The sequence below is a fragment of the Epinephelus lanceolatus genome, chromosome 6 (assembly GCF_041903045.1).
Source record: "Epinephelus lanceolatus isolate andai-2023 chromosome 6, ASM4190304v1, whole genome shotgun sequence".
In the NCBI taxonomy this organism is placed as follows: domain Eukaryota; kingdom Metazoa; phylum Chordata; class Actinopteri; order Perciformes; family Serranidae; genus Epinephelus; species Epinephelus lanceolatus.
Genome location: NC_135739.1, coordinates 20,742,497 through 20,765,267, shown reverse-complemented (window position 1 = coordinate 20,765,267; position 22,771 = coordinate 20,742,497). Strand labels below are relative to the sequence as shown.

General features: G+C 40.5%; 1 protein-coding gene across 3 annotated transcripts in view; it reads right to left on the bottom strand.

Annotated features, from left to right (window-relative positions):
• pex5la (peroxisomal biogenesis factor 5-like a) overlaps positions 1-19,943 on the bottom strand; it is a 130,294-nt gene extending 110,351 nt beyond the window's left edge. For all 3 annotated transcript variants that reach the window (XM_033621637.2, XM_078168800.1, XM_033621638.2), the window contains exon 1: positions 19,476-19,943. In XM_033621637.2, the coding sequence (XP_033477528.1) occupies positions 19,476-19,496 (21 nt within the window). In that variant the 5' untranslated portion in view covers positions 19,497-19,943. The remainder of the gene's footprint in view (positions 1-19,475) is intronic.
• Between the last annotated feature and the right edge of the window lie 2,828 nt (positions 19,944-22,771).

Below are 22,771 nucleotides of genomic sequence, written 5' to 3'. Positions count from 1 at the left end.
GGGCTAGAGGCGGAGTACACCCTGGACAGGCCGCTAGACTATCACGACTATCACAGGGCTGACACATAGTGACAGACAACCATTCACGCTCACATGCACACCTATGGCCAATTTAGAGTCACCAGTTAACCTGACGGGCGTGTCTTTTGATTGTGGGAGGAAGCTGGAGAACCCTGAGAAATGCCCTTGGTTCGCTGACACGGGAGAGAACATGCAAACTCCGCACAGAAGGGCTCCCCCACCCCAGGTTTGAACTTGCTGTGAGGTGACAGTGCCGTCCACTGTCTATATTGCTGTAAACTTTACTATAGATATTCATGTTCCTCTGAGGATACATTCTAATTAGTTTTACCAGCTAAACATGCATGCTAGAGGTGTGTGGCAGTGTATTTTTCTGCAGAGACTTTGCCCTCTGCCTGTATTTTCTTATTTCCTTCTTATTTCCTGTGCTCGGGTAGTTAATGGGCATGTACTCCCACAGGTTGGGGCTTTACAAAAAGGTAGCAACCAGGTGCCAGACCATAAGCAGCAGGCAGTAAGAGATAAAGCACCCAAAAAAAAACACTCAACACCAAACAAGAGTTAATCTGGGGTTGGATATTACACTTTTGCTGGTGTTAGCATGTACACACAGCAGTCCAGTCTCACAGAGTTGCTAGGATGGCTGTAAATCCCAAAAATTCACTGGTCCTGGCTCCTCAAATATTAATATTTGCTGCTTTTCTTTGTCCTCTTTTATAGCAAACTTAATATCCTCTGGTTTTGCTCTGTTGGTTGGACAAAACAAGCAATATGAAGACTTCACCATGGGCTCTGGGAAAATTGTCTTTTTCCTCATTTCCGAATTTTATTGACCAGGCAAAATAAAGATTGGCAGATTGATCAGTAGTAAAAGTGACTGTTTTCTGGGGCAATTGATTGCTGTTTTTCTTATTTAGCCACAACTTGTCCAAATGTAATTTTACTTAAAGCTCTTTAAGAAGCATTTGTCCGATTTGTGCTATAATCCACTGAAGGTATGAAGTAGACAAAACCAAGTTTGAACAGTCTTTGTGACGAATTTCACAAAATTTTGTAAAGCAGTGAAGACTAATCTGACCTGCTGTTGTTTGGTGCCAGCTCTTCCTGTCATTTCCAACAACAACACTCCTCCAACTTCTCAGTGTCTTTATTTCTCCCTGCACTATTGTTAAAGCTGTGACTGACCTTTTCTGTGGCAGCCTGTCTAACTACCCTGGGGTATATGATAGCTGGAAGATAGGCTTTAATTGACATGGTAGCATTCTAGAGGTGTGTAAGGTGAAGGAGAGGAGTAGGTATGGAGGAATGTTGAAAGTATAAAGGTTACGCTCTCAAGTTGTCTTTGTCATCTAAACTAATGAAAAGACATTTCCAACCTCGGACCGTGATGTGATGGGATTTCTCTCTAATTTAAAGCGTCTTTCTTTTTTCAGCAGGACCGCTACAGGATGATGTGATCATTGTTTTTCCTTTACAATGAGGTTGCGGATAAAGTTTTGAAAATATTCCTCTGTGAGATGCAACGCCTGAGGCTCAGCCCCACTTTAGAGTAGCTGTTCAATCAATTTGGGAAAGTCATTTTGAATTTCTTCTATTGAAGCATGTTTCTCTGCCTGACTGCACCCAATTGAGCTCAAATCTTTTTTATGACCTTTACATGGGGCTGTATAGATTTATTTCTGGTTGAGCTGGGAACAAAACAGTGCCAAGCCGGGAAAATACTCCACTGGCTGCTTTAAGTACCCCAGACATGCAACTCTTATCTCAACAGCTGGCTTATCTTTTGTAAGCTGGAACAAGATAAATCTTTTTTTGTGAGGTCTCAACTCTAAATGAACTTGAGTGATTCTTGCTTTTCTCTTTTTTACATTAATTGAAAAACATACATTTAATAGATTTTCAGAAAGAGCCCTATGATTCAGTATTTTAATGTCTATACATTATCTGATGATTATCATAATTATCTGCTGAGATGAATCACAGTGCATTTTTCTACTGACCAGAAATAGAAGTGGATTGTGATTCATTAACTCTGCTGGATTTTTTTTCCATTTAGGCTTCCACAATGTACAGCTCATAGTGTGCATTTATTTCCTGGACCACGTCACTTTCTTACACTGCAGGACATTAATTAGAGCTGAGACAGCAGGCACCTGCTTTCCAGGAGCAGATCATCTGTTGTTTAAGAACACTTAAGCGTCTATAGCACTTTTGACTGTTGGATTTTGATCTGTGTTACATTGGCTGTATTCAAAAATTCTTCATCAGATTTGTTTCACACAGCGCATGAGACATTTATGTTGGTAATGTTAGCATGAAATCATAAATTAGCCAACAATCCTTAATTGCTGTGTTATTTGTTAAGTTATCTCTTGTATATAAATAAATGTCAAAATTTTGGTATAAAATCAAATTGCTCCTGGTTCCTCCTAGCTTCTGTAAAAGGTTGAAATATCATTACAACTTTTCTTTAACTCATGATCATGTAAATTATTTCAATCAAATGTGATTTGTGGCAACTGGCCAACTGCGCACCATCTTATAAAACCCTTCTTGACCGTTAATTTGTTGGTTATAGAAGGTAGCAGTAGCTTGTCAGAGGTGTGTGTTTGGATTTCATACAGCAAAAAGTTTGTTTGTATTTTCAAATATATTCCATTTCACTCATATACATCACATTATAGAAGCTAAAGACACTTGAACTTCTGTATATGCTAGCATCCATATGAAACTGCACACACACACACTTTTGGATACATTAAACTCTTGATTGACAACCTGGTCTCATAGATACATGAAATGGCCACAACTTCTAAACACCGCATTATGTGTGGTGACATGTAACGTGTTGCCGGTCCCGTGGTAACAATGTCGATGGAAAGTCAGTTTGGATCCTTTGTTATGGTGGACACACAAATTTTTTGGTTCTACAATGTCACACAGTGGGCAATGGTTAAAGTCACGACCCCACAGATGGTATAAAGAGGGAGAAAGTCCATGGAGGGAGGTTGGGGTGGTTGATGAATCAAAGAAACACAGGACTTTCCCCCAGGAGACTGTTGTTTGTGTCCTGTGTAAAACAGTCAGCGTTGACTTCTATTCACTTTACATACTTTCATCCTTTATGTACTTTTCAATGTACTCACGTCAGCTATGTAACAAACATAGTTATTTTATTTTAAAACACAATCTTTTTCTAAACCAAACAAAGTAAACTGCCTAAACCCAAGTGTGCCACCACCAAATAATTTAACACATTACATGCCAACACCACATAATGTTGTGTTAGGAGGTCGTGTTCATTTCATGCTTTTCTGTGAGATTACCTTACAATGGAGTATTGTTGCTCTTTAGCATGTGCTTTTCTCTCCGCGAGGAGAGGACTGTTCTTTTCATTTGAGAGCCACTGGTTCAAAAGTCATGACTGTCTCTAAAAATATCAAGGTGAACCTGAGTGAGGCTCTTAACTCCCATTTTATCCAGTAGAGTTATGGTGACAAGCGGTAGAGGACACTGGTTATACTGGGAATCTCTCAGGTGGGTGAATGTCCACAATGGATTTATCTTTGATGACAGTGTGCTATAGTTTCTTCCTTTTTAATCTGGATCGATCCATTCACTTTCGCACAGGTTTCTGCATGTCTCCTGTTGTTTGTCATCATTATGTGAGTATTTAAACCTCACTAGCATCAGAAATGTTGTAATGAGTTGTGGTTATTTGAGGTGAGGATTAACGTGGGTCGTGGCGGAGGTTTGTAGGTTTTTATTTATGGCCCTGTGTCTGATTTTACCCATTGATATTAGCCTAACCCTTCAACACTTGACAGATGTATTGCACATGATTGAGCTGTATCCTGAATCTAAATTAGATTCCCTATAGTAACCATGTTTACAATATTTAATTCAGAATCAGATTCGTAGTAGTATAAATCCAGCGTGAATATGTGCAGGCACAGCACCCTTCATATTGTGCTATATCACTGACAGATGGCCACCTCTTTCTTTCAGTGGCACTTTTGCAGAGGGAACACATATCCCTTTCTATTTTTATGCTTGTAGAACATTGCCTGCTTGCATCTTAAGATATCTTGCCCACTTTACAAAATTTCAGACTTGTCTAGACAAAATGGCCCCTGAGGAAATAAGGTCAATTATGATGACGGCCTGAGAAACTGAGGTACCCAGCGTTGACATTGTTTACTGTATATGGTACCTCTGCACGCTGTTACACTGTCACAAAGGGGGGGATGGACTGTACAACTTAATCAGTCTAATAACTTTCTCCATGTGCAATAATCTGACACAGTCATACCACTCACACACACATACAGATGGAAAGCTTAAACAGCCCAAAATAGCAACACACTCTGGTATCTATATTGCTTGAACTAGACATTCCCACAGCCAGCGAGCACCTAACTGACACACAGGCCTCTTCCTCTGATACAGACAGTGTCACAGACACACAGAAACACCTACACCCTCATTGCCTCTGTCAGTGATGGATTACGCTGAGAGAGGAATGAATTGAAAGATACAATGGAACAACGTTCATCCTGCCACAAGAGATGAGGGTTGTAGAAATGAATAGGTACATTTTTAAACAAGGACATAGATATTTCTTTGTTGTGCTGTCTTGGGTACTCAAGATATTTGTTCCCAAATAACTAAAATGTCACATCATATTGAAATATTTGTTTATCTCTTTCAAGGTAGCTGTTCACAATGAATATTCAGTCTGATTGTTTCTTCTTTCTTTACCCCTTCTTCATATCTAGGCATTTTTAAACTTCCAGGGTAGAGAGCCAAAAACTCTTGGGTTAACTTTCTCTTTAACTAACTAACACAGATGTCCTATAGCTCTGTTGGTTCAGTCCTGGTACTTCTGGCCAGGTCGTCATTGGCTTTTATGATATTTCCATTTAATGCAACATATATCTCAAACAGGATTACAATACAAAACCTGTTAATTTATACCAGCCAAATCAGACAACTGCCTCCAAAGTTGTGCAAGACACTAAATTTCAAACTTTTTCTGTTCATATAGAACATGTAGATGATTTTAGGAGGTAAACTGACCCCAGTAGATGACCTGTGCAATGTCTGATGCACCATCATACGAACACATGTATCATCATTCACTTGGCTGCCAAGAAGCATTGTTCATTCCCTGCATGTATGGTGGGAAGGGGGGAGCAGGGCCTTCGACCTCTTCCCTGGCACAGTGCTAAAGCTGCTGTCATGTGGAGGAAAATGAATCACACATCCATGCCTTGCCTTGTTACCCACACTTGTGTGAGCATGCCTGCATGCTCGGGGGCATATATACAGATGCACACATGTACACAGGAGCATGCAGGTATTTCATGTGCATCTGAAAAACAACACAAGCAGAACAGGGGTGAAGTGAGCTGTACATGCAGTCAGAGTCAGATTAAAGCCTGTGGGGCTGCTCCAGGTGAGGAGTCGGTCCTGCTCTGCCACGAAACCTTCCTGTCTTTAGACCTCTCAGCTGGTGTACCCTTGAACTCTGCGTATATCCCATCTGTACACCCAGCTCCTCTCTGCGCTCCGCTCTGCAGCCCAGCCCTCAACTCCTGCCATAGAATTCATTAACTGCATGTCTCATAGGTATTTATAGAAATGCAAGGCAATTCCCTTTCACCTGCTTCCAACAGACAAACTCCTACAGAAAGTTATGGAACACAGACACTGAAATACACTACACTAGATTTGAGATTCGCTTAGTGAACAACTGAAAGAAAGTGGTATAACTTGACCTTTCCTCTTCCCTCCTTCACTACTTCGCTTAGAGGAACAACTGCTGTAAATTCATCTGCCTCAAAACACTAAACAAATTAAATATACACAAATTTTCTGCATCTGCCTTTGCAAATAATTTTAAATTGCCACATTTTTCAGCTCCAGTATCATTATCCTCCACACTTCATCCTTCATTCAGCGTGTACAAATAACATCAAAGATTCCTATTTCCACTCCAGCCTCACACAAGAGAGCTTTGGAGAGACAAATTATTGGTTCATGCGGCAAAAAGCTCTTGAAATTAATTTAAGGGAAATTAGAGCAGCTTCAGTTTACGTTCCATTATTTGACTCCTCTGCAAACAGCTTGCTTCTCCCTGCTGTAAACTGCTGGGTAGCACTTGGTTGTAAGTACAGGACTGTGACGGAGAGTGTTGAAATTGTCATTAGTGGTGATCACGAGAGGGAGGTAATTGGTATTTGTGGGTACACGCTAATTGCTGTGATAATATGCAGACCCTGGTTTTTGTCAAGTGTACTCCTGCAATTATCTGACAAGATCGCCGACTCAGAGAGGAAGAGCTACAGTTCAGGGCTGAGGGTGAAGATAGAGTTGCTAGGGTTCAAATCCAGAGGCAGGATGTCGGGAGCCGGCAAATCAAAAGATGAGTATCTCTTGCTCGAGGTGCAAAAATGGATTCTCCCAGCACAACAGTGATGTGAATGAACCGTGATGAAGATGGGAGCAGTGTTTCACGTGTTCCCCATGTAGCAACCGCCTTTGGATATACCTCACATCTAATGTGTGAATCTGTTCTCACCCTCTGCTTTACTGTAGCTGCTGTGTCAGAAAAAGCTCAAAGCAAGAGGCAAACATAACACGCATAAGTGTATCTGTTTAAAACAACTGATTTTGAACTCATTTTATTGATTTGCTAAGTAGGAAGACAAAAGACTAAGGATGCTTACACACCTGCCCTGTTCAGTCAAACTCAAGTTCGTTTGCCTCCTAAGTGTGGTTCGTTTGGGCGGGTGTGAACACAACAATCGCACTTGGGTGCGCACCAAAACAACCGGAATAAGACGTTCTTAAAGAGGTGCTCTCAAACAAAAATTAACAAAAATTAGTACTGTTTGCCAGGGTCCATGTGTGTCCGTGTCACAGAAACATCATCTGCCTGTCCATACCATAAGTGCGCCAAGTGCACATTTGAAAGTAAACTGGATGCTTGTTTCGTGTACTCTGTGTATGTGATGTATTTCTCGTCACTAGCCCTATTCTCATTAAGCTGTCGCACACACAACTTTCCTTTTGACTTTTCACGTCGTTCAGCCAAATACAACAAAGGAGCTTTTCTCCTTGCTGTTAGGAGTTTGACATCGTATTTTCTAGCGCCAGTGTGTGGAACGTGTTGTCATACGCAGACACATGATTGCAGTTGGCTCATTCACTGCCAATTGCCACACAGTGCATGCTGGTTAGATCTGTGTCTGACCTGATCTGGACTTGTTCTGACGTTATGCATGTGTGGGCGATGATTATCTCATGAAATCAAGCCGGCTGCAGTTTTTAGAGCCAGCGCCGCAGCTGCTCTCCAGCGACTGCAAGACCAAGGGCATGATGGGAAGCATAGCTCTCACCTGATCTAACAGCAAACTTTTCATTTTTATTGTATTGGAGAGACTTTGATTTGGTTTGTCTGATATGAAGGTTTATTGTGTAAACAGAATACATGTTGTGGCTGATGGTGACATTTAGTAGTTAGAGAGACTAAATACATTCATATTACAGATCATAAACTATACATACTGTCTTTTATATTAACACTGGACTGTTTTAATTATTGAGGTATTTAGTAACATGAAAACGTCTGGGATGATTACATCTGTACAGATGTGAAGCCTTGACTATATCTGACTGATCTTTAATGAAAGCTGTTGTCTTGCTTAGCTGATTTATATACAGCAGCAAAATGATAGGATGCTGATTTACATGAGGATTCATGTAAAATGGAGGTTGAACCATGAACATAAATTACAGATCGTCTGTATAGCATTTTAATTGGCTTCTCTGCCATAATTTAAACAATTGGAGACTGAGAGCAAACTGATATGTGGGTCTAATGACATTGTAATGAATTGGAATCAGATCTAACAGAATGTGAGTATTTCTGTGACTTCTTGTAAAGACTGAAGGCTCCTGGAGTGTGTCCAAGTTGACTGTGGCTTTTTGCCAATGCCCTCTGCTGCTGCCGCCTGATTTCGTCCACTTTCAAGGCCAGTCGCAGTTCACCTCAAACAAGCCTAGTATGTATAGAAGCATGTGGGCATCTGCTTTCCACATGCATGTGGGAAACATGAATACAAAATTTCATCGCAGTTTTCCAGTACTTGACGGGTGGTAGCGTTGTGAGTTTAGTTATTGTAGTTTTAGCCACTGATTTGGCCGTTGTACAAGCAGCTGTGATTGTAACACAAAGCTCATGGAAGCAATTACGGCACTTAAAGTGGCAAAATGCCTTATTTTCTGATGCTAAGAACAGCCTAAAATGTTTGGTACGGACTAAACCAAGCATTGAACTGCACCACAGTTGGCTCTAAATTACTGACAGTAGGAGACTTTGGTGATCCTCTGACATTTCTTCTATTTCAGGGTTGTTAAAAGTCAGTAGGATTCATCCTCTGGGGACCGGTAGAACGTTTTATGGCAGTTCATCTAATAGTTGTGATATTTCAGCCTGGACCAAAGTGGTGGACCGACCAACAGACCGACACTGAGATCCCTAGAATCATGCAGGCCAAAAATGCCAAAGATTTGCTGCTTTTCTTTGTTTAATTATCATAAATTCAGCATCTTTGGGTTCGGATTATTGGTCAGAAAAAAAACAAGACATTTGAAGACTTTACTTTTGGTTCTTGGAAATTGTGATGAGCTTTGGCTAAATGTTTAATTAGTTAAATGAAAAAATAATAGGCAGATTACTCACTAATACTTATTTATAATTGCTATTATGAGCCATGGGAAGTAGCATTAAAGTACAGTTCAAGGAGAAACACAGCTGAATAATCTTTTAGTCAGTTTACAAAGGAGGGGTGGCACTAACTCATCACTGGGAAGTCCCTTTAAATATTTAGGTGAAAATCCTGCTAGCATCTGCCACAGTAAAGTGCATATTTGTTTATCAACAGCTCTCATCCGTGATAGCTCATATCTCCCCGGAGGACCAAACACATGCTCTCTCCTCTCCAGCGCTGAGACGCCTGGTTTCTGGAGCAAATTAATTCCCAGTTGGAGAATGACTGTTATGAATGGGTTGGGCGAGAGAGATGGATGGGCTACCCATTCTTCTGCACAGCCCTCTGCTCCCAGAAACAAAGATGCTGGGGCTTGTCCTACTTTTGTGGGAGGAAGAATGTGGCTTTGTACAGTAGCTCAGGGGACTCTCCATGTGGGGCTGCCGTGTTAACTGACTTGGAGCACAAAGATACCCAGAGGAAATCTACCAACAGAGAGAATGATGTAGAGCTGTGAAGCTGTGAATTTGGGTGCTTCACATTGATTACATCCCTTCTCAGATACAGGCGTCTTGTTTGAGAAAGCCTGATACACTGTGTTGACATTTGGTGTGTGTGTGCGTGTGTGCGTGCGTGTGTGTGTGTGTGTGTGTGTGTGAGTGAGAGAGAGTCTGTAGTTCAGGCCAAGTCAATCCCACGACATTCAGCTGAGACTCATAATGTTGTGTGAGGATCTGTAGGGGAGGGAGGGGTGGACACGACTCGCGGCAGTATTTTGAATTTGAGTGCAGTAACTGTTTTGGCCACATTCTTACATACAGCGCCTTTAAGAATAAAAGGATTAAAGCAAGTCGCACATACAGTATGAATATCTAATGGTTCTGTACCTCCAATCTACTAATCAGATATTAATCAAACTACAAAGAAAAACAGAGTAAAATAAAAGATATAAATTGTGGTTTGTGTAGTTTATGGAAACTGAAAAGGTCCTTTGATAAACACCCTATGGAAGGTAGGTATAGTTGTCCGTTGTGTTTATGGCTGGAGCATGAAGAGTTTTTTGTTGATCCTCTGATAATAATTGAAAGTAAAACTTGAAAAATGAAGATTGCCTGAAATACAACATAGCTCATGACTTGGCCTTGGTTGGACATCTGATTGGTCAGATGTCAATATGCCACAAATTGCCTTTTACAATCTAAAATATCATAAAATTCTCGCCTGGGACAGGACCTTTGAATCCACCCACTTCACCAAATTGCCTGATTCGTCTGGTATGGTGACATGAAAACAGCGGTTTCTTGGTTAAAATAAAAGACGACCAGTGAGTGCTGTGTGGGACAATGGATTATCCAATTAGTGGCATGGGTGTGAGTAACGCCGTTGTCAAGCCATTATCAAGCAATTGTCGAGTGGTGCACAAGGACTAATGAGGAGTATAACTCTAATGGTGATAACACCAATGCCGAGCACTATAGAGAAGATGGATACTGCTACCGAGGCTGTTCTAAATCAACATGTTTTCTCAGTATCACCCCAACATTGTAGTGTGTTTTTACTTCCTTCTGCTCCACTCCTAAAACCCTGGAATAACAGGTATTTTGGCATGGCTATACATCAGTGTGGACCTACAATTGTTAGATTCAGGTGGATATGTTGGTCTCTCGGGATTGGTCAGAGAAAATAGAATCCCCTTCCCCCACAGAAATCGGTTAGAGTTGACGCAATATCCGACTGAAGATGGAAACTAAGTGTAACGAGTTAATGCTTCTGTCTGATATCAGGCCAATAAATTTCACCTTTGTGTGTTTACAAAATCTCATCTTGTTCTCTAATTCATGCTTAAGCTAATTAGCACCATCATTAGCAGTGTTGTGCCAGAGGTGTAAACTTGGCTGTTAGTTGCAAAAATGTAGATAGCTTTTCCTGAGGTTCTCTATTTGTGGTACAAATGGTCTGTTTTTGCTTTTGAAGCTTAAATAATGTTCATACAGTATGTTTAAGTCACTTCCCTCCTGAAGTTAATCACCTTGTTTTATGCACAGACTCATCAAACTAAGAAGCTCAATCCAGCCACAATTGATTTACAAAATATTGAAATAGTAGAGGATTCAATTGTCTGCAGGTGTGTGAAGGTTTGTGTCTGTCAGTCATATTGATGAATGGCTGTCTGTCAGAGAAAAATCTATAATCTGACTCTAACAATCAATAAGAGAATATGAAGTATTTAAAAATCTCCATTGGATTGTGGTAACCTTCAGCAGAGCATCAGTGATCAGCCAATAACCAGTGCAAGGCTATTAATAATAATAATAATAGATTTTATTTATAGTCACCTTTCAAAGCACCTAAGAACACCTTACAAGACACAAGCAGCAATGTATCCATAGCTCATAAAGTCAAACAATGCAGTAATATACAGTAATGAGTTCATAAAATAACTTGACAAAAGTCACAATTATAAAAACTAGGTATAAAATCGTCAACATAAAGTCATCATCAGTGCAAGTCTCAGTGTGTGTGTCACCATTAAATCAGACAGACAGATTTCAGACAGAATTTGAAAGTAGAAAAGGAGTCAATATTATGAATGTCATGGGGTAGAGAGTTTCAAAGGTGGGAGAAGAATGGCTGAGGGCTCTAGAACCCATGGTAGACAAGCTGGCAGATGGTGATGTGAGTTGGATTGCAGAAGAGGATCTAAGAGTACGGAAGGGTGTGTAGATGGAGGAGTTCAGACAGGTAGAAAGGGGCTTAATTATGAAGTGCCTTAAAGGTGAGAAGCAGAATCTTGAAATCAGTATGATATTTAACAGGAAGCCAGTGAAGCTGCCGAAGAGCAGGAGTGATATGATCTATGGAGGGGGTTCTAGTAATGATACGGGCGGCTGAATTCTGGGCCAACTGGAGTTTATGAAGACACTTGAGAGGGAGCAAAAGAGGATAGAATTGCAATAATCAATACGAGATGCAACCAAAGAGTGAATGAGGATAGCGGTACTGTGAGGTGCAAGCGACGGGCGAAGGTGATTAACAATACATAGGTGAAAGTATGCAGACCGAGTAACAATGTTAATGTGTGCCTCAAAGGACGATGTGCTGTCCAGGACAACACACAGACTCTTTACCTGAGGGGAGGACAGAATTCTGAGTTGTCAGTGGTCAGAGAGAAACTATGCCGTTTAACCAAAGTAGATTCAGGACCTACAAGGAGAACCTCAGTTTTATCACTGTTAAGTTTGAGGAAGTTGTACAAGAGCAAAGACTTAATATCCAGTAAGCAGTCAGAAAGGGAAATGGGTGGAAGAGTGGAAGTAGGCTTGGTGGATAGATAGAGCTGGGTGTCATCAGCATAGCAGTAGAAATGAATGCCGAATTTTATAAAGATATGGCCAAAAGGTAGGAAGATAAAGTAAAGGGGACCTAAGACAGAGCCCTGAGGGACACCACTAGTGACTGGAAAAGAGTTGGATCTGGAATTTCTAAGTTGGACAAAGTGTGTGTGTGGCCAGAGAGATATGATTTAATTCAGGCAAGAGTGGTGCCAGTGATACCAGTGGTAGAAAGTCTGTCTAAGAGGATGTTTTGTGAGATGGCATGGCAGGCTGCACTCAAATCAAGAAGAACGAGAAGGGGTAAAAGCCCAGAGTCAGCTGCCATTAAGAGATCATTAGTGATTTTTACCAAGGCTGTCTCTGTACTGTGAAAGGAATGAAAACCCGACTGAAATTGATCTAACAGATTGTTGTGTCTAAGGTGAGTGTGGACCTGAGCTGCAACTGTTCTTTTGAGTATTTTAGAGAGGAATGATAAAGTTGAAATTGGTTGGAAATTGTTGAGGTTAGGATCTGCACCAGGTTTCTTAAGTGTTGGAGTTATAGCAGCAGTTTTGAGAGACGAGGGCACATGACCAGAGGTAAAGGAAGAATGTATAATTTCAGTTATTAAGGATGAGAGGGAAGGAAGACTTCATACTGTGAAGTTTTGAGAGGAATAATAACAAAAAGTTTTGTGAAAAATATTTTGTTATTATTTCACTTTAACAAATAAATGCTTTGGGTTCTTGAATTCTTGTCAAAATAAATTTGAAAGTATAAACCAGTCTTTGTAATGGGTCTAAAAACACGGCCTTATTAATTCTTGAAGTTTCTGACAGCCTGTTTTGTGAGGGAACAACGATAGGACATGAATACTCAGGAAGCCCGATCTCATCATTTCACCCCCGTCACAGCTCTGGATTTTGGGTCTTTTTTTTGTCAGTCGTGAATCAGGATTTTATCCATGGATTAGATTCTCAAACAGGGAAGAGTGATTGACACTAAGTCCCACACACACATACCTGCACACATACACACACTCTCACTGTCAAACTTGGACTATAATGAATTGTAACACAATGTATGATACATTTCACAGGATTTCATCTCAGTCAGACAGCAGGGACTCATCATGTGAAATTATGACTCTGAGGGACACATTAGTGACTTGATTAAAGCGTACATAAAACAAAGATAAACATAAAATAAAATGACTGACTTTGTTTAAGCACCGCGACAATAATGCACGTCTTTTCCTCCTCCTTCCGCTCCCATCATCCCCATCTTTCAGATCGTCTTCATCATTCACGCCCACATCTGTCCCCATTGCTCATTTTTTCATTCTTAATGATTTTACAGGATGGCCGGCTGGGTGTTAGGAGAGCACAGAGCGGATGTGACAGTGAAAATAACCATATTCCCATGCCATGTGAGCAAAAACAACAACAACCCCTCAATCAGCTTATAGGACAACTGCTGCTGATGTATGCTTGAATTCCTCTTAGTCCCCCTCTAGTCCGCTTTATGAGCCCCGCAAGCTGCTCAGAGCCTCTATAGAGCCTTGACTACCCAACCAGGGAGAAGGAGACATTCCCAATATGCCCCCCACTGTCACCAGTGACTGAAGACTGGATGCCAACCACTTTGGTGAGCCAGTTGGCACAACACAAATCCTTTAGGTTGTTTATCTGGTCTCTTCAGCAACAGTACCACACACAGTAATTCACTTAAGTCTGTAAAAACAGGGAATGAGACTCTAAGGCTGGGTTCAGAAAGTTATAATGTTCATTAGTAGCGCTAACGTTCCAAAGCAGCTAATTAGGATGCTGTGGATGCAATGTGAACAGTGTATATGGTATTCATTTTCCAACCTTGTGTACTTTTCTGCCATGCTTGAGATCTGAGAGCACAGTTGAAACACATAACTTCTTTCAGAGATGCAGAAATGAACTTTTCCAGCATTCTTCTCTGCAGTAAAACTGTCGCTGTCATAACTGCTGCCTGCCATCCAGAGTCAAAGCTCAACATCAGCTGAAAACCCTGCTCAAAAATCAGCGTAGTGCACGCTGTTCTCTCCATTGAAATGACCTTACTCTGTCCAGTGTCAAACTTGCCCTTTTACACACCATTCAAGTAAATATTTCAATTTAAATGTACATTTATACATTTCTATACTATTCCTCTACCAAAAGGATACTTTAAGTTGTGATGTTTAAATGTTTCAGCAAATAGCTTCTTTCAAGTATGATTTTGTTCCTGTTTTAGTTAGAAGGCTGGAACTGAATTTATGATCAGTGAAATACTTTGTGACATTTTGTTGGGAATTAATATCTAAGTCATTTGTAGGCTATGCTCAAGCCCACAAATGAGCAGCGTTACTTTAACACAATGGCCTGTTTCTACTCAACTCCTCTCATTCTATTTTTTTGGCATGGGAATAAATATCTGTAGTTTACATTTTAGTGTTGCTTATTTTTCACAAATTTCATGAAACTATTCCCCAAAATATGACGACTGATCAGCTTTGCACTCCACTATGTTTCATATAGACAATTAGTTTCCTGTCCCCTTACCGCACATCTCCAACAAGGAGAGCAGTACTGTCTGTGGAGCTTTCGTTCCAGCCGGATACCACCTGATTTCACTCATTATCCTGGCTCCTGAAATAGTCAGGCCTATTAAATCACTCTTAATCAAGACCATGGTTCATTAAATCAAGGAGACTTTAAAACAGTCTCTGTGGAAAAAGCGTTCAGGACCCCTTTGTCATGCCTATAGCTGACCACCTCGGCTGTGTGAGAAGTCTTACTGCAACGATGAAACAAAGGAGAAGCCTTAGTCAACTTAAATCAGAGGTCAGCATTCACGAAAGATGGCCTGATTGACTCTGCAACTGTGACTCATGCCTAATGCTTGAACTGTGGTGTGGGGTGCATGCTTGCACGGACACCTGCTGGTGCTGTGATGCCCTGTCAACTTGTACGTCCGTCGTTTGATTTGACTGATTGCTGTGCTCTGTTTTTACTCTCTATTGGTTGATTATTCTGCATCTGCATCTCTTCAAGAGGATTTCCTCCATTAAACGCCACTTGTATTTTCTTTTAGCATTAATTGGAATATTTTAAATCATTAGGACTTGTGACATGTTATTTTGCATTTCATAACACAGATTTCATTATGTTAATTAACTGCATTTTAATGTGTCAGAATCAGGCCTGTCTGTGAAGTCAGGTTAGGAGGGGAATGGGAACTCCAGTAAAAGAATCTATCAGGGCTTTGCTGTACAATAAGAAACCAAAAACTAAAAGGGTTGGCACAAATATAATCACCAAATCAGAACAGAAAACAGGAAATACTGTTTCTGTTTCTGAACAGCTCAGCAATTTTGAGATTGTATCAACGGCCTATTTACTCTTGCAGAGTTTTGGAGGACAACCTCTAAACAAATAGTCTTTCACCCAGCAAACCAAACTGTATCAACAAATCAGGAGCTAAATGAAAAGATGGTGTGTACGACGGAGATCTTGTGAGACTTGATCTACTTCTGATCAACGATTGCATCCATCCAAGTTCTTCCCCGGGGAACTTGGAATATGGTAATCAAATTATGTAATCATGTTATGCTTAACAGAGCAAATATCCAAAGGCCTTGGAGCATCACTTTCATTAATCCAGGATGTCTTTTATACACACAGTACAAGCGCTCCCGTAATTAGATTCACTGTAAACATGAATACTGAAGCAGGGAAACCACCACAACAATTACTCTGCAATCAATAATGTCAGAACGTTAAGGCAAAGAGCCATCTAAAGGGGGAATAGATGGCGACAATCTCAAGGTCTGTCTTAGACGTAGTACATCAAAGCTAAAATATACGGTACACTGACACTTCTGTAGCTTTTTGTTAGATGAAGATGAGTAGCCGTGCTGAATCAGCTCGCCTCGCAGCATCTTCAGTTGCACCTTCACAGGAAGAGCAATGAGGCTGACATCCACACCCCTGAATTGCTTCTCTTTAACTGCATCAATCATTTCCAGCATTTGATACAGTAAGTTGATCCTCTGCTCACAAAAATGCACAACACAAATTGGAAACTACTAGATGATGCTGATACAATACAGTAAGCCCTTTATTCACATGTGTTTATGGTACTTTTAAAGACCAAAAGTATGACTGGAGAAACTGAGTCCAGCATTATATTTCTGCCAAACAGCACCGGTGATGTCAGGCCTTGATATCACCCATGCAGAAGCCCAATCTACACCAGCCAACCATGAGCTGGTGGCGTGGTTCATGTTAAACCCATGCCAAGATATTTGATTCAACCAATATTGTATCATTGTGTGCAGATCTGCAGCAAATATGCAAACATGTTAGTGTGTTTATGGAAATACCTCACGCTCCGTAGATTACAGCGCCACATTAACCCACACACAGGCTACGTTCACATTACAGGGCTCAATGCTCAATTCCGATTATGTCTCCAGATCTGCCGAACGTTTGAAGTGATCCATATCAGACATCAGTGTGAACGAATCTCTGCCCTGATGCCTCATATGCAACCAGTGCGCGTTGAAACAACAAAAAACGTCACATTATTGCCATAGCAGGAGGGTCTGATGATGTCATTCTGCATAATAATTAGCCATGTGCCTCTGTTTGGGAGAGCATCAATTTGGAGAAATGCTCTCTCTCACAGCAACGGGCGTACATTTTGTGGGATTACAGGCTCTTGTACCTTTCTGTCCACTAGCTCTATTAGCAGCTATTGCTGGTGGTTCTCTGGAGAGACAGGTGTAGGTGCAGCCAGGAGAGGAGTCAGGAATGGTGGGGCTGCAATGTGGAGGGTTTCCAAAACTTTAGAACACCCAGGGCTACAATCCAATATCTCAGTCAGCGCCTCACGACAATGCTGGCACAGTATGTAGGCAAACTGTCCCAGCCAGAAAGCGTCGGGCTCTATTTGCTGGTGACTGGGGCAGCCTACCACAGCAGTGGTACAGGTACGGCAGCCTTTTGTAGTTTCACTGCACCGCTCCAACACTGTATTGTGAGTAATCTGTGGCTTTGCACTGAAATATGTTGTTGAAAAACCATTGATTTTGGGAAAAACACATGCCAGTATAACTGTTCTCACAGTGGTTGCAGGGCCAGTGATCGGATATGTATCAGATTTAGGACCACATACGAAAGTGGCCCAGATCTGATCGGAATAAATTGGATTTCTGTGTCCACACAACTCAGCAAAAAAATCAAATCTGTGACACATGAGAGCAAAACAGTTTCATTTGAGCCGCATTTGGTTTTAATGTGAACATAGCCTTAGATGCACCAGGACAGGGGAAACGGGAAGGTCAACAAATAAAAAATACGACAAAAAGAGATAGGACATCCTTATCTTGTTCCCACAGCCAACTGCTTTCTGAGCTGCAGAACATAAGCTGACAAATCTTGCTTCCTGACAATAATTTTTTTTTTTTTTTACAAGTGTATTTACTTTGAGGAAGGAAATCTGATAGCTCTGGTCAAGAGTGACTGACTGACGCTGCATCGCTGTTTCTTCAATAAGTCTGCACAGTATTGGCTTCATTTAAAATTTCAAGCTATGGAGACTCACAACTCTCAGTGATTTATGCCCCAAGTCTGCATTCAGAGGTCACGTCCACACAGTGAAGTATGTAAAAAAGAAGATTTTAGAGGGCACACTTATCATTCATGTATGCTTTACTATGTTTTAAAGCAATATATGCTGTGACTTATCTAAAATGCATGTAAGATATAAAAAAGCTCACTTGAAAAAATTCCATGCAGCCTCACTTTTAAAAATACAACTTTTGTACAACAATCACCATCATGTTTAAATTGTGAAACACATAAACAGCGTGTTTCTGAGCATTTATTTTAAAGGACAGAATTACAAGTTTATCAAAAAGTTTTATATTTTATTATCATGATAAAACCAACCCCACCCATTCCTCACACAAGCAGTACATTATTCCTGCTCCCTGTCTGACAAAGTTCCGGCTGTATCACTCACAAATGTTGCTCTGATTTCATATGCACATGCACACTTGACTTCAAGGAGAAAGTCTTGTCAACAACAAGATAAATGCATCAGTTACGCAAGCGAGTGTCGTGACAAAAGATCCGTTACAGACAAATAGAGCATCTGCTTTGCATTCACTGGACATTTGCTGCTAAATTAGCCCCGTATAATGGTCGAGAAGGAGACGTATCTTGTTTCAGCTGTGATCCGAACAAAGCACAGTGTAATGGCTCGCATGCATGTGATGACAAACATAGAAAGTTTGAGATAAGTGAAACATCATGTGATGAAACATGTAAAACTGTGAATACACGTGTATAATCTTTGTGTCTTTAAAACCTTAACTCAGTATCACAGGCTTTTCATTGACCCTTAGCAAACACAACTGGGGTAATCCAGACAAGAGCTGCCAACCGCCTATTCATGCATTTTCAATGAATACTGCTGCTTGAGTAATATATCATGAAATATTAAATTTTGGTCTTTAATGCTCCCGAGTACTGACTCAGGACTGTTCTTTTATTACATAATCAACTGTCTGGAAGCTGAAGCATCTCTGTCAACCAACAATCCATGCGTCTCACATGGAGAGGAGACTATCATTAACCACAGAGGGAGGATTATTGTGCTGAAATGACAATGTGTGATTATATTGTGCGTTAAACGTGCAGTGTTAGAAGCTCAGTTGCATACTGTGTCATCAAGCTTGTAATTTTTTTCTCCCAATGTTTGGTGCCTGAGTTAAGTTTCAGCCTCGACACGTGACACAAAGTATATAATACTGTAGTTTGCTGTATGGGAATTGACGTCAGATTGCATGACGTCATGTGACATAAGCATGCACGTAAAGAAACTAATGATTCGTTGCCCCCCTGTGTAAAGGCTGACCTGCTTTAACCAGTGTAGGCATTTTGGCTGTGTTTACATTTGTTATGCACCTGCACGTGCAGTAGGCGCGCCACAGTACAGTAGCTGCTTTTATCAGTGACTGTTGGAAAGCATGCAGGCTATAGGTGCATACATCCCTTCTTGTTAAATTAAGCAATTTGTTTTGATGAGAGCAAACGTCCCTCAGATGGTTAAGAGGTCAAAATGAGCACGTTTGTTACCAATTCACAAAAACACCATCCATCATAATCGCAGAAATCTCCACTTGCCTCGGACTAAGTAACCGTGATTACCTCATATCCCCTGTGTGAAAATGCCCTTGACATGAACTAGGCTGCGTGCTGTTCACGTCACTTCATCTGTTCCATCACAACTAAAAACAGTTCATGGAAAAATGATCAAGCAAAAGAGGCCGGCTTCTTACCTGTAAATGCCCCTGGTACATATTGAGCACACAGTCAGTCGCGGATCTCTCCGTCAGCGGGTCTTTAGACTTCTTCCAGACTTATGAAGCGGAGAGTCAGACTGGAAGTGTTGATATTAAAAGCTGTAGCGGAGTTTTCGGACAGGATGTCCGGAGGAGCACACAGAGTGGAGCTGTCCTCTCCTCAGGTGCTGAAGCTTTACACTTTGCGCTCATCCAGGATTTCTGTGCGCGGTGACACCGAGGCGCGCCGGGCGCAAGAGGAGTGCGACGTCGGACCTCACTTTTACCTCTCCTCACAGATGTGCTGACGCTGGATTATCACAAGTATTCGCTTTGCGGTCCTTGTTGTAGGAAAAAATAAAACCAGCAGCGGTTTAAGTCTTCATCCTGAACGCATTGCCGTGTTCCTCGTATCTCTCCTCGCCTCTGTCTCCCTCTCTCCTCTCCTCCTCTCTCAGCTGTGGTCTAAATGTTTTGACGCTCCTCGGGGTTCATTCTCTTCTTATAGTGCGCTCCTCTTTCCTGTTTGCTAACTACTCCCTCTGACCCAGCCCTCTGGTGCCTCCTCCAGTGCTGACGTGCTCCACAAGGAGGCACACAAGAACATCTCACTCTCCAGATTATGTTCAGACAAGTGCCCAAAATGTACACACCATCCTATCGAAATTTATTTTGGAAGTATCAATCTATATAAAGTATATCTGTTTCCGTTGTGTCCTATAAACAACACAAAGCAAGTTTTAAAGTAACAAGTTTGACCTATTTTGACCTGGATTCTCAGTTGATGAAACGTGTGTTCCTCACTTCTCTGCTGTATTATTATGCAACATATTGAGCAATTTACTAATTAAATGCTAAAGGCAAAATTTATACAGCACACTTTATGTCTGAAAGAGCGTCATATCTGCAGGTTGGAGAGCATATTGTTGTTCCCGGTAGTCCAATTAGTGAAAGAAACAATTATATAACCAAAACTATGCAAGTCATATAGGCTGTAGGTAATTAGATAGGAGAGTGAGAGAGTGTGAAATAACGTCGGTGGTAATACAAAAAAAAAAAAAAATGAACATGAGCCACAAACACAACTTTTCTCCCTATATAACTATATGCATCGAAAAAGATAAACCTTATTAAAAAGTTTGAAAAGAATGGGAAGACCTGCTTGTTTACAGTTTTTCAGTTATCTTTAAATGAAATAAAATAGAGCCTAGCAGCCTGACCAGTAGGCTAATCAAATATTCTATGTGCTGGCTGCTGAGCCATGCAGGCAAAAACTGTAGGTGTGCACAATAGGGGATTAAATTCATAAATAAATAAACAAACAAACAAACATATAACATATAACGTGGTGTTGACGTGCATGCAGCTGCACAGTGCCCCTCCCCCCAACTGGCTTTCTCTGGCAAAAGAAATTGGAGGCTGACATTACTGTTTTTAAGAGGTTGTCACACACTTATTTTTTAAATGAAGGTAGTACACTCTACAAAAGAATCTACTAGTTAAGGTGAACGTTAAGGTTATAATAGTCATGCATCTTTTTAAGTAGTCTTATAATCTGACAAACTCAATTAGTTTAGTACAACCAACATGATTTGCTTTGACCTAAAAATGTCATTAAGTTGAACTGACATAACATTTATCCAAATGTTGTGTTGATATCTAGTGGTCAAACTATTTAAGATATTTTAACTTGTTTATTTTAATTCTAACCCACTCAAATATGTCAAAATATTTTTGATTTTGACCAACTTCTTAAAATATGTTGTCAACTAATATGTTAATAACTTTTTAGAGTGTAGTATCATGTGAAAGTGGACAACCTAAGACATCAATTGGTGCAAACAATCGTGTCAGCATTGCTTGTCGGGAGGTGGGCCAAATAACGCTAAATTTTTGCAAGGGAACTGACATGGCCATTTTCAAAGGGGTCCCTTAAACTTCCACCTCAAGATATCTGAATGAAAATGGGCTGTGAGGGTACCCACAAGTCTTGACTAAACTTGAGAAGGCCTGTTCCCAGTTAATGTTTGTTCTTTATAATCAATGTAGTCCTTCAAATCAAAGCTGTTTATTTGTTTTTTTAAAGAAAAGGACAACCAGCCTATTTGAAGAGCAGTGACGCCTAACATGTATAAATACACATTAAAACAGGATTGTCATGGAACTCAAAATGTGAACTGTACTGGTATTACGCCTCGTTTCCACTTATGTATGTGTATGGAGACGAAGGAATCCTTCATATGTCTTTTTAATTAAATAGGGTCCTGTTTTTGTCCCGGTAATGTTTCAGGCACATATTCCAAACTACTGGATGGTGAAAAATTGACAAAATTATCCTCTCCCCCATGGCTACAGGTAGTTTCTATGCATCCATAAAGAAATGCACTTCACTGCGTTGGATGCTAGAGGCATCATCCATATATTTATGGATCTACTGACACCATACGGAAGTGGAAATTAGGCTCTAATCTCTGCATATCAGATTATAAGTAATATTAACTGTAAAATGACAAACCAAAGTATATCAATATGTCCTTAACTCTGCATATTGACAATTTTCAACCCATGTAATCCATGTAGATGATCACTCTTTGTAACCTATCAGAGAGTGAGAATAATGATACTAATAAACTTTATTTATATGGCACCTTTCAAAACACAGTTACAAAGTGCTTTACAAAACCAAATAAAAGACAAAGCAAATAAAAAAAGATAAAAGCAATAAAAACAGAGTACACCTAACAGAGTAAAACACACAATAATAAAAAGTTAAAATGATTGAAAGGCAGTTTCACACAATTAGGTTTTCAGAAGTGAGTGAGATGAGGCTGAGATTGCAGCCCTGATCTCCTCAGGCAGGTCATAACAAAGTCATGGAGCTCTGACCGCAAAGGCTCCATCACCTTTGTGAATTAACCTAGACCTCGGAACAACAAGAAAAGATGCACCTGAGGACGCACAACGCATCTCAGTGCACGAGAAGTAACATAGGACAATAAAAGATCTGTTATATAACTTAGAGCAAGGTCTCTCAGGGCTTTGTAAGTAATCAATAAAATCTTAAAATCAATTCTAAAAGCAACAGGTAACCAGTGTAGGGAAGCCAGGATTGGTGTGATGTGGTCATGTTTTCTAGTCAAGTTTCTGGCAGCAGAGTTTTGGATGAGCTGGAGGCACGAGAGGGATTTTTTTTTACTGATGCCAGAGAGCAAGGAATTGCAATAATCTAAACGACTGTTTATGAATGTATGAGTAACAGTTCACAGATGTTTATTGGAAAGGAATGATCTGAT